Source organism: Amphiura filiformis, chromosome 6 (genome assembly GCF_039555335.1).
Source record: "Amphiura filiformis chromosome 6, Afil_fr2py, whole genome shotgun sequence".
In the NCBI taxonomy this organism is placed as follows: Eukaryota; Metazoa; Echinodermata; class Ophiuroidea; order Amphilepidida; family Amphiuridae; genus Amphiura; species Amphiura filiformis.
Window position 1 is genome coordinate 47,116,444 of NC_092633.1, and position 13,022 is coordinate 47,129,465.

At 35.8% G+C, this 13,022-nt stretch overlaps 1 protein-coding gene across 1 annotated transcript in view; it reads left to right on the top strand.

Moving 5' to 3' along the window:
• Positions 1-8,251, top strand: part of LOC140155510 (huntingtin-interacting protein 1-like) — a 73,108-nt gene extending 64,857 nt beyond the window's left edge. Inside the window, 1 exon segment of the mRNA XM_072178378.1 lies at positions 7,278-8,251. Coding sequence (XP_072034479.1) covers positions 7,278-7,472 — 195 coding nt within the window. The 3' untranslated portion in view covers positions 7,473-8,251.
• Positions 8,252-13,022: the final 4,771 nt, after the last annotated feature.

Consider the following 13,022-nt stretch of genomic DNA (forward strand, 5'->3'; position numbering starts at 1 on the left):
ACCAGTTTAGCTTCAATATGCAAAAATTTTTCACACATTTCACGCGCATTTGTATTATAAACTATTCTGTCGCCAAAAGGTGCTGCATTCACTATACTTCGAGACATTTTTTCCAACCCCATCCAGTGTTGCTGACTCAATTATTGAAGAAAAAGATGAAGAGTAGTATAGGCTCAATGGGTATCCATCTCTACCAACAATGATTGTTTTTCAAAGAAATGTGGATTCCTAGAAATAATGATTAGGCTTAAAAGATCCTACTGAAGAAATATATTGTGGTGTAAACCCCTGGGGGATCTTTGTGGGAACGGGAGAATCAGGGTTGTGCAGATTCAAGTAGCATTTCTAGGCTGTACGGTTCAGATTTGAGTTGCAAATTTAAGAAAATGGGGTGCCTGTTCAAAATTCTCTCAAAAAGTCCAGAAAAAGTATCAATTGGTCTTTTCTTTTTTTTTTGGCAACATTTGCTAAAAAATTCCCAAATTTGTCAGTTTGAACAGAAATAGTTTCAAACTTCAAAGTCCAGAAAGTTCATATACATTGGGTCTATATTTTTTTTTTTTTAATTTATTTACGGATACATTGGGTCTATTTATTTACGGATACATTGGGTCTGTTTGTCGTCAAATCTGGTATATTGCTGGGATAAGTTTTTGGCGCACATGCCCACTCTATATCCAAAATCACAACCCCCTCTTTTTCCCCCAAATTGGGGTCATATTTCCGTAATACATACTGTTTACATGCTTATATACTCTAATTTACAGGACCGGTGGTGAAGTGTTGTAATAGTAGTCCCAATGTGTGTGTGTACGTATATAACATGCATGCATGAAAAGATATTAACAGGAATAACAACATATGACATACTGATCAAGGATTTTGAGCATGATGTCCGCATTTTGAACAAGTCATATTTAACATATATTTTGATGCAGAATTTTCATATGAGACATGTACATAAATCATATTTATGTGCAATGATCAAATTGGAATGTCCAAAGATTGTTGACCTCAGTGTTATGCATACAATTAATTAATATGAATGATTTTTAACTTTATGTTTATGAAACGATATTAACTAATATGTTTCAACATGCAATCAGTGATTTTCTAAACCCAATGATACAAGTTTGTAGGATTTTAGGCATCTGACCATGTTTCAAGCAATTTCCTGCAATTGGGTCACTACATGGGTTGTGATGATTTCAAGCAATGGGCTATTCCATTTAAAATCCACACTACCCCTGTGGAAGATTTAGCTAAAGCCCTTCACAGAGGGAGTATGAGTTTCAAATAGAATAGACAATTGGGTAACTTCCATTTGAAATACTCACTCCAGTTGTGGCAGATATAGGTAAAATCATAATACAGGGGGAGTATGGGTTCCAAAATGATTAACCCTGACCAATTACATTTAAAAAACATACTCCCCCTGTGGAAGATATTTCCAAAATCTTCCACAGGGGTAGTGTGGATTTCAACTGGAATAGCCCAATTTACTCAAAAGCCACTTGTAATACATCCTTAACCCTAACCGTACCAAACATCAGAAAACCTCAATTCCAAAAGTATATGCACGGGCAGGTATGACACGTGATGCGATTGCATCATCATGCGAACAGTCATATGGTGACGGAAAGCTTGGCCGGCCAAGCTACACCCCCGTGGTAAGGTAGGCCTGTGCACGTTTCTGGCACTGGAGGGGTTGGTGGTTCAAAACCGCACCCGAGAAAAGTCTTTCTTCCTTCCTTCTTTCCTTCCCCTTCACCAAAAAGCAACTTGGGCGATAGGGTTAATACAGCCTAAAATTCTTGATTTTTTTTTTTTTTTTCATTCTTTCTTTTTTTTTTTCATTCTTGGCTGGAAGTAAGCATTATATGCGGAAATAACTGCGCAAGTGGTAAAATGAAAGCAATATCATGTATACAAAAGCTTACATTTAATGCAACGGTGGAGTGAAAATAATGTGCATCATCCATCTTCTTACAGTGAGGCTGCTGATTCAGAAACTATTTTATTTCGTAAAACATGATAACATTTTCTGAATTCCAAAAACTTTAAGTGCTGTATTTTTCTCGAATATTGAGTAGGACTAGCATACAAATGCAAGTATGTCAAGCAATCAACACTGGGACAGCCTTTAACACTTATTTGTTATTTGTAGCATTTATGGTATTATGATCAAAATTTTGTTGAGAAATTAATGGCTAAGGTGACAAAAAAACAAATATTCTGTTCTACGGGCGGACGGACCTTTGAAGTAGGATTGGGTGGGAATTTTTTTTTTGGTTTTGGTTTTTTGTTTTTCTGTAGGCTAAAATTACCTTAAAAAATTATGGAGGCTAAAATTACCCAAAAATTGCACCAGAGTCTGATTTTTTCCTGTCCCATAGAAACCAGTTGTTCATTTTTGCTCATTTGGAAACCATTTTATTTAGAGAATCACTGATTGGTGCTTTCAGTTCATGTAAAAGAATGTTCAGCGTAGTTGTTAATGAACTAAGTGTTAACCATTTGCATGCTGTTTGCTCCCTTTTTATTTGTTCATGCCTCCAGCAAACTGTTTGATGTAATGAGATATGCCAGGTATGTTGTTGCTATTATCATGGTGTAATGTACAGTGTACATTTTACTTGTGTCTTGCGGGATATTTGTGTGTTTTTGTGCTTTGTGTAGCCAGAACAGCCTGTGGTATATAGCAAGTATAGACATTGTCAGTATTGAAATATTCTCAAGTATATAGGGATTATCATCACAGTTCATTTCATAAAATGCAACCAAAAGCGAGTGCTACGTATGTGTTGTGTAGATAAAGTTACAACAAGACGCAGCATGAAGTTCAACAAGTCTTAGGTACTTTCTGAATTTTGTTCCAGAAGTTACAGAGTAATCATACTTAGGTAGATTTATATGCTTGTTTTCCAACTGCATACATAAAATGGGTTGTTCCATTTGAAATCTAGACACCCCTTGTGGAACACATGACCTTAATCTTCTACACATTTGGAATTCAGACTCCCTGTGTGAAAGATTAGGGTCATGTCTTCCATAGGGGTGTATGGATTTCAACTGGAATAGCACAGTCCTACATCTGCGTACATATGTGTTGTTGACAACTTTATCTGTCATAGCAGCCATTAGGCCCTAAAAAAAAACAAGTTTGTTTCCTGTAGCGCGCGCATTTCGTTTTTGACGGCTTTTTTGCGCAATACAAAACACTACTGGAGTAAACATTTACACATCACACAACAAACGAGCTTAGTGAAAAACATCACACATTTTTTAATACTTTTTTAATCTGCAGGTTGAAAGGGGATCATAAATATTCTTGAATATGAAGAAATATGATTTTTGTTTTTGTGTCGGAGAGACCCACTGTAAATTTTCATTCCAATTTGCAGCAAAAAAGGTTTTGTTTTTTTTTCATTTGAAGACATGGATTATAAAAAAAAATAAAAATAAAAAAACGCATTTCGCATTTGACTTTTTTGACCTGCTACAGGAAACAAACATGTTTTTTTTTTTTTTTTTTTTGCCTTAGGATTACCGGAAAATACCTCCTAAAGCTGAATTTATACTCAATCATCTTTTGCAGAAAAGATTCTCACACATGCTCAGTGTTTACTTCCATTTTTAGAGCATCAAGCCGATCAATCGATACAAATCTATGAGGCAAAAAAGGATGTTGCTTTTTTCAACTTCCGAGCAATGTTGCTTGACACATGAATGCATCAACCAATCATTTCCAACCAACTGGCTCTATTATTTGACATTCTTGATTATTCAAATCAATAATTACTTACATTAATGGATGTTCTAAAAATGTATTTTGTGGCATTTAGAACATTTTGATTGTCATCTGCAATTGCTAGCGCTGTGATAAGTATAATTGCAAAAGTGACAAGCGATGCATCGCAAAATTCTGCAATTGCCCATTGTTTTCCAAAAGCGGTGCAACGCAATAGCTCGGCAATCAAGTATAAATTCAGCTTTAAGCTGACAGTTTCAACAAAGTTAAGGTTGACTGGTTAATCTAAAGAATTATTTAATGGAATACATGTATCAGCTCATGGTATCTTGTTCATTACTTTTTCATTTGTCCTCTCTATTTCTTGACACATGCACTTTGCTTTGGCTTCTAGATAAAACATATTACATTTGGAATTGATGTACAGATGCTTTGTTGGTATTTTTAAGGCCAGATATCACTTATATTGATGTATTTGTGCGGACTGTTGAAAACACTGTCAATTTCTCACACTTGAGAAATCACAGTGTAACAGTTTTGACTAGAAAATAGCGTGCGTAAATAAAGGATACGGTATCACGTGCTTCGTTTTTTGTGAACAAACAAACAAGAAATAAAAATACAAATTGCCAACAAAACACCACCACAGCAATTCCAAATAGCTTTGCTCTATGAGATATCTTACACTTCCCACAATGCATTTCTTCCCTGTACTGATTTGCTATTTAGTGCAACATTTTGAAGAATTTCTTCTCGCCCCCATACACTGCTTAGCACGTGCAGATATAGGCAGTGTATGTGCTTCGTCCGTGATTCGGAAGTCACGTAAAGCCGTTGGTCCCGTGTACAGGAAGAGTCAAACCCTGTGCAAGTTTATAAATGTCAGAGCTAAATGTATTCGAAAAGAGAAGGGGGACCATCCCCGGTTCTGATATCTGCAATCAATCCTAGGTTCCAGGATCATGCATAGGGAAAAAACTGTGCACGTTAAGCCCATGCGACAATACTCAATTTGAGGTATGCACGTATATAGGAAGGAAGGAAGGAACATGGGTCACTAGTGACAAAAATACCTCAATTATCAGAACTCATCCAGATTTTGCAATTGAGGTATTTCTTGTCACTATTGTCATGTCACACTGAATAGCATATTGATTGGTACAGGGAAGAAATGCATTGTGGGAAGTGTTAGATATCTGCTGGCTTTGCTCTATCTCATATCAGTTGTCTTAAATTTTAGTATACAGTGCGAGTCAGAAAGAACTGCACTCATTAAAAATATGAGAACTAAGAGTTTTTTCTGCAGTACAATTCTTTCAGACTCGCCCTGTACCTGCTCAAAGTGCAGTGTAATACACATTTTCACTATGCAGATAATAACCTATAGCAGGAATTCAGGAATGATCTTATCTCCTGCAGTACTATTACAACTATACCATGTATCCCTCATGTGCTTTGTAACTCAAGTTTGTTTTGTTTATAATTGGCAAAAAATGAGACTCATAACACATTGATATAGAATGGAGTGCATGCAGTTGGGCGTAGCACTTAAAGCTAGTTGAGTGCTACGTAATGTGTAGCTGGCATGCGCTTATGTGAATTTGCACAAGCATAAGGTCGGACTTTATTGACACGCGCAGTAACTAAAATAATCCAAATCATTTTCGCCAATTATAACCCGATCAGACTCTATCAATCATCTGACTTTCAAATACATATTGCCTTTTCTTCAGTTACTTGTAAACATCTCAAAAAAAGTAACTAACCCCCCTTAAATAATGGCTATTACTCAAAAATGGGTTATTGTATTACAAATCTGTAAAATGAGTTGGAAACAGAATTTATAGCTGCGCATATTGACACCTCATTTGATACGATAGCCCAGAAAACAATAAAACACTGGTCAGATTTGAAAGTTGCACTTACATACAAATTTTTACAATATAAAAATACTCAGATATCATTACACAGATTTCCTTCCATTACACTGAGTACAAAATCAATACAATTTACTGCAACTTTCAAATCTTGGGTTACGTTGATTTAAATGTACGCTGTAACGTCAATATTTAGTCAATTGCTGCAAATGAGGTGTCAAAATGTGCAGAAATAAATTCTGCTTCCAACACATTTTACAGATTTGTAATACAATAACCCGTTTTTGAATAATGGCCATTATTTAAGGGGGGTTAGTTACTTTTTTTGAGATGTTTATAATAAAACGAAAGCAGCAGATTGAATGAATACAGTAACAGTTGGTCTCATGCGTCATCACAAGGATCATTTCATCCATTTCATTTCATTACCGTAAAAACTTGATAGTTAGCATATGTGCTTACTACCGAGCGCTTTTGAAAACATGCATGAAATTGTACCAAAGTCTTGCACTTTACCAACTGAGCTAATGGGGTTGAGACACAAATTTGCATGTTTACTTGTTCATTTATAACTATGTGTATCAATAATTTCCTCAAAACCTGTTCACTTTTGTGGATGGGGCACTTCATGTTTGCATGTTTTAAAAGCGTTTGATAGTAAGCACATATGAGTTTTTACGGTATATTCCTGATCGCAATTGTTACGAATACTGTGTTGACTTAGTGGAATTAATATGTGACATGATTTGGTCCATGGAGGCCAAAGGTGGCAAATTTGAAATGGTAATAAATGCAACAATATGGAGTAAAAAAAAGTGATAAAATACATAAGAAAAAAGACATCACAAAACTTCATAACTTTAGAACCAAGTATATGGTAGACCTTTGGTGTTTTCAGTTTATGATAGCCTAATGTTTGTGGTAATAATCATAGTAACTCAATTTTCAAAAATGCCTCCATTGGCTAGTCCGTAGAATAGGACCTGTTTTTTTCTCAGTTACCAACTATAGTACTCATGCAGACTCTGATCGAAGAAAAATTGACCCGCCCGGGCGGCGCAGTCATCGGACTTTCGCGATTCGTCTTTCTTGCGCCATATGAGCTGAACACAATCTTGTAAATAAGAAAAAACAGGTCCTATTCGTCAGACTACCTTTGGCCTCCATGGACCAGATTGTGCCACATATACATGTAGTAAAGAAGGTCACATAAAACCATGCCGAACCACACCATGCCATGATACACAATGCAAAAATCTGTTGTACCATGCTTGCTTCAGGGTTCACAATAGTGTTGTTGCTTGAACGTATGTTGCAAAAATGCACTACTCTACATTACTATTCAAGTTGCGGGAGAACGTCATTGGGCTATTCTTGAATACTTTTTGTATCATTAGGACATAATTATCTGGTAACTGGATCTCGCACCTTGCATGCGGTAGACTTAAGCATGATCCAGTCAACATAGTGATAATTGGATTACATGTAACACTTCAATGGTGAATAACAACTTTTGATATGTATGAGATGTGCTCAACATGGAAGGGGATATATGATAAATTGAAGATAGATTATTCTAGATGTTGTCACATAAAGGTAGTTTAATAATTCCCATCTGTCTTTTTTTCTGCTGTATCTGGCATCCACAGGATGAAGAGGAGAATGCAGGAGAATATGAAGGAGAATATGCAGGACAAATGGGAGATACAGGAGAATATAAAGGAGAATATGCAGGACAAATGGGAGATACGGGAGACTATAAAGGAGAATATGCAGGACAAATGGGATATACAGGTGAAGAAGACGAGAAAGCAGGGGGAGACGACACAGTCTCTCATGTGTAACATACTGGCTCCGTTTGTCCACCAGGATCCAGACGTCATTGTGTGTACGAAAATAACTTGGGACCAGCAAAATATGTGTGTTGCCAACATTTGTCTGTCAAAATGGTGACATTTTGTAGTTAACTTTGTGTATCATATATATTACTGTAAAAAAGTGGAAATTTTCACGCTACTTTTATTTTTCCCGCTTTCCGCGTTCCAAGCTATTTACCAGGAATATTACAACATACAAATATATTCCTCTTTGTGTATAGGTCAGTGTCAGGAGGCTTAGAATCACACATTTATGGCAAAAGCATGAAAAATTAATTGCATGAAAATTCCCACTTTACAGACCGTAAAAATGAAATGCATATATACCGATATAAGTAGCTGATGACGTGAAAATCTGTAGCAAAAAAAGTTGACCAGGTTTTTGAAATGCCATTGTAAAGTTCAATGTTTATGGCATTATAATCGACTGTTTTGTGCATGTAGCCAAAATTGGAATTCAAAATTTCATTCGTGTATAAATATTCAGTCATACAGGGTAATATTGATTCGATTCGTGTCCACAAACTTTTTAGAATCAGAACATATTTATTCTGTACACATTTTCCCCACATGGCCTCTTCTTCTTTCTGTCCAAAACTCTTGTAAAAATCTTTCCCAAGCTCTTGTACAAAAATCTCTCACCAATGCTACCGATATAAAGAGTCACTGCATTGTTTTGAACAAACCCTACTTTTACATGGATGTCGCTACAGTGGCTATATATTAGGAACAAGGTATGCAAGCAATAATATCCTTGTAAACATATTCAAAGCATTGGAAATAATATGAATAAATTTAGTCTTCTTGATCAATTATAGCGATTATGGTAATTATAATAGATAAGATATATTTTTATCAAAAACGAGCCATCTGTGTCGGTTTTTTTGTGTTGTGCCGTTTTCTGTACAGGTTTAATTATGCCACACTTAACTACAGCTTATAATAGGGTCAAAGTTGAACTTAAAGTGTGTGCATGAATATGATATTGTAAAAGGAATGTTTTCGTGTCATTGCTGAAGAATATAAATTTTGTAAATGTAAAGTGACAATCCATGGTTTTTAGTAATGTATTAAATATTGCAAATTATACAGTTCAAGCACTGCCACAAAAGTGGCTGAAAATTAAGTTGTACATGTACCTACATACAGGCTTGTTAGAAAGTAAGTCAACGCTAAGTGTCGTGAAGAACAGTAATTATCAGTAGCATAAGGAGCAGTCCAAAACAAAACTTGTTTAGTTCATTTTGATATACACACCCATTCCAGGATTAAGTTAAAAGTTTGAGTATGCACTAAATTGACTACCAGTTGAGAAGGGTTAAAATTGGTATTAAAAATGGAGAATTCATCTCAAAATGATTATACTATTTATCAACCTATTGTGGCTGTGACGTCAAATGCATTTAGGTAGCTTTTTGGTGTGGCATATAATATGCAGCGTTTTTAAGCGTGTGTGTAGGGCAGCATTTTAAGCGATTGCTAGTGATTTGATAGCTGCGCCCAAAGAAATGCGCACTGACGTCACTGCCACATCGGGGTAAATATGAAATTGGCGTTCAATGCCTAATTTTTGCATCTTTTTAAGATAGAAAGTTGGCAACGGTTGCTATATTGATCATATTGGTGGTCAAGTACATGTAAATGTCAAAATAATATGGAATTTGCCACTTGATGTGCGCATATTATTTCTGGGACACCTTGTAGCTTGCTAGTTCCCTAGTACAACAGAAAGTATTAGTTTATGAATAGCGTACTGCCCGTTTGAAAGTGATAGGAATTGATAGGCTTGCAATGTGATTTTGATATTTTATAGAGGGAAGTCACAATAATTATTATGACTGCTGAAATGGAAATTATTTCTGGTGCTTTCGATGTAGTTAGCAATTCTTTTGTTTGTTTATTTTTGCTTTTGTTTTTATGGAAATTTACTCTTAGCTGAAACTGAACCTCGGTAGACTGGTTGAAAATCCTGAGTGTAATTATAATTTGTACCAAAGTTGTAAATTTGTGTTTTTGTTGAGCAGCCTGATCTTCCATTTAAAAACCCACCAGTTTTTAGTGCTTTAAGTCGGGAGGACGGCTTAGTGTAGTGGTCTTCTCACTCGCTTCTCACCACTGCGGCCCAGGTTCAATTCCACACGTTGCCATTTGTGAGTTTGGTTGCCGATCCATGCTCATCCGCCAGGTGCTCCAGTTTTCCACCTGCTTCTAGAATTGGACCTCTTCCCATATTGCTGTCCTGTTATATTCGGTTAGCATCCCTTTAATTTAGAAGTCATTCCTTTAACCCCCTGAGCACTACCTGTCGATCTAACATTGCCTCTGATTGGTCAATTACATGATATATTCATTTTAATCACCAATCGGAATGGAGCTGTGCAAATAATTCACCCCAATTTTTTTGCGTGGTGAAATTGTTCTAACAATGTTGCTGATTGGTCCAATTGATAATGAAAACTTCTTTTTAGCCAATCGGCAGGTAGTTCTCATTGGGTCAATTTAAAGTCATAATTCGCTCATATTTTAATCTTGCTGTTCCAACACTGAAATAATATTAGTAACAACTCTCGGCAAGGTTTTCTGATGATTTTAAGGCAAAAAAATGATGTAAAATGAAAGAAACCCCACTTAATATCTTGGTCACTTAAAGGCATAATGTGTGATTTGCTTCACAGCGACGCCCTCGATTTTACCCGGATTTCTACTTTTTGCATAATTATAACGCCCAGTGGTGTACTAAAATACCACGTAAAAGACTAAGCCTGAAGTGCTTTAATAACAGTAAAATTTAACTTTTATATATTAAAACCGGGTCGACCCGGTTTTATTCAGAGTTCATCAATCGACTCCTTGCTAACATCTCCCATGGATGTCAACTTAAGTGTACACACGTTGAGCGCGATGCTCCATGCAGTATTACATGTTACGATCGGCGAGCGTAGTACACGCATTGTAGGCGCTGGAATGAAATCGCAATTTTCTTCGTTTGTTTGGCTCAAAATTAAAGGAGATAATGTGATCAGTGAAAACAAACATTTAAATAGCAATCTATTCTTTTGCAAATCACACATTATTGCTTTAACTGTGGTGTTCTATTGGGGATTTAATATCTTAATAAAAAAGACATTCAAAATTGCTCTGCTGTCCTACAAACATAACAAATTTGGCTGATTCCAATTAAATGAAGGTTGGACATGTAACATGTAAACATTACAAATGTTACAAATAAAAAAAAGTAACACAATTTGTTTAAAAAGATCGTATATTATGGCTTTAAGTGACGTAGAGGTTTTACACCTATTGGTATTGCTCAATATCATCTTGATAATTTCACAGGAAATATTGCGCAGTTAATAGATAAGCCTATATAATATATTATATACTTCATTAATATATTCTTGTTCATTGATTGGTTAAAAGTGGATCACATGACCAAAAATAGTTCTACCATCAGTGCTCCTATCCGTAAATAGTACCTCTAAGCCGTAAATAGTATTTTCAATGTCCCGGATGAGCCGTAAATAGTACCTCCAAGCCGTAAATAGTGCTTTTGACCATGCCTTCCGCGTGCGCGCATTTGATGCGGCGGAACAGTTCACGCACGCAAAACTGCCATAGCGTGATTTCTCGCTGCTGTAATTGGTTAGCCCGATTTTAGCCTATTCGATTTTTTTTGAAGGGCAAAATATAGGTTGTGCTTAAATTGGTTGTGCTGTTCACTCAGGATAGAAGCTGAGTCAAAACGTCAAATAATTTTCTTTTAACCAATCAATGAACAAAGAACATATTAATGAAGTATATAAAACAAATATATACTGCCTTTATTCGAAGTTCTGGTTAAAACTATGGTCCCTCGTTGAGATCAATTAATACTATTATATAAAATAGTATTATTGATCTCACCTCGGGGCCCATAGATTTAACCAGAACCTCTCATGGCAGTATATATTTGTATACTAGTGCAGGATCAGATTAAGTGGTGGCCCGCACCAGTTAATTTTGGGTTGGACTAGTAAATATTCAACAATGTTGGCCTGGCGGGCCAGTGGATTTTTAAGATGATACGAGACAAGACTATTCGCTACTTGCACGGTTCCGCCATTATGCACTATGTGCGGGGAGAGCCTCGAACTGGCAGCATACATGAAAGGAAGAATTATGTAACCTTACACAGAACGTTATGACTAGTTCAATTCCCATTCATGTATGCTGCCAGTTCGAGGCTCTCCCACACATAGTGCATAATGGCGGAACTGCAAGTAGCTTAATAATGAAACTAAGTGAAGGACAATTGGGACAGTTTCTAGGGGTGTGTCGATTTCAACTGGAAGAGCCCAAATTATGTACACAGAAAACATGTAACAGGGATATAGTTTTTGGTTTTTTTACGGATTTCCAGTTTTTTTTCCCCTTCCATTTTACTTTTATGGAATTGGATGATGATATTTGATCATAAAAAGAGCATAAAGGAGCACTGTTTCAGGTTTGTTTTTCCAATAACTACTTGCATCCCTGATGTAAGATTTGCTAAAAGACACACAACTTCTAGTTCCGTCAGAGGCAGATTGGGGGGGGCTAATTTTTGCAGAGCGGCGCTTGACTTTGTGTATTTTTGCAGAGCGGTGCCTGACTTTGTGTGGGCGGCAGCTTGGCACCCCCCCTATTGAAAATTCCTGGATCCACCCCTGGTTTTATACCTATAAAAGCAAATTTGATCAATATTTTCAGGTAAATATGTTTTATTTCTTTATGGCCAGTAAAAGGATATTTTCCCCTTTCCTTTAGGATTACATTGTAACTTAGTATTTATATCTTATGGTTAGGTGAACTCCGTTTGAGAATGTGAAGATTTGTTTTGATACATTGTCTACGATAACTGTCATTTTTTGTAATTTTGAGAACAAAGTACAAAATATGGTTCAAGCATGCATTTAAACATTTATTCACCAATCTTTGCACAAAAAACAAATGAGACAGATTAAATGGAATAATCCGTAATAATTAGGGTGATTCCGTAACTAATGCATGCTTGAACTACATTTTGTACTTTGTTCTCAAAATTACAAAAAATGACTTTGTCAATTATCGTAGCAGACTGGTGATATGTATGAGTCATTTGGTTCGATTGATTTTGAGATAGAGCTAATAATGGTCTTCAACTTATTTTATTGTTCTAAGCAACACTACTCTAACCATATATCTGAAACTGTAAGGCCAAAAAAAAAAAAAAAACTCTGAAAATGGTACATATAATGAAATTAAAAACTGAATTTTGATTTTGATCGACAGACAACTCATTGCGCTTGATCACATCGCACATTTAAATTAAATTAATTTCTATATAATGATACAATACCAAATTTGAGATATTCCTTTGTAGGATTAGGAGAATTAGATATAGCAACCATATTATCGGGTTAAAACATTTTGGCTGAAGTTGATTTGCAATGAGCACTGTTATGTATATGAATTCTTTTGCTCTATTAAAATATCTTGTTTAAAAAAATTTATCATGGG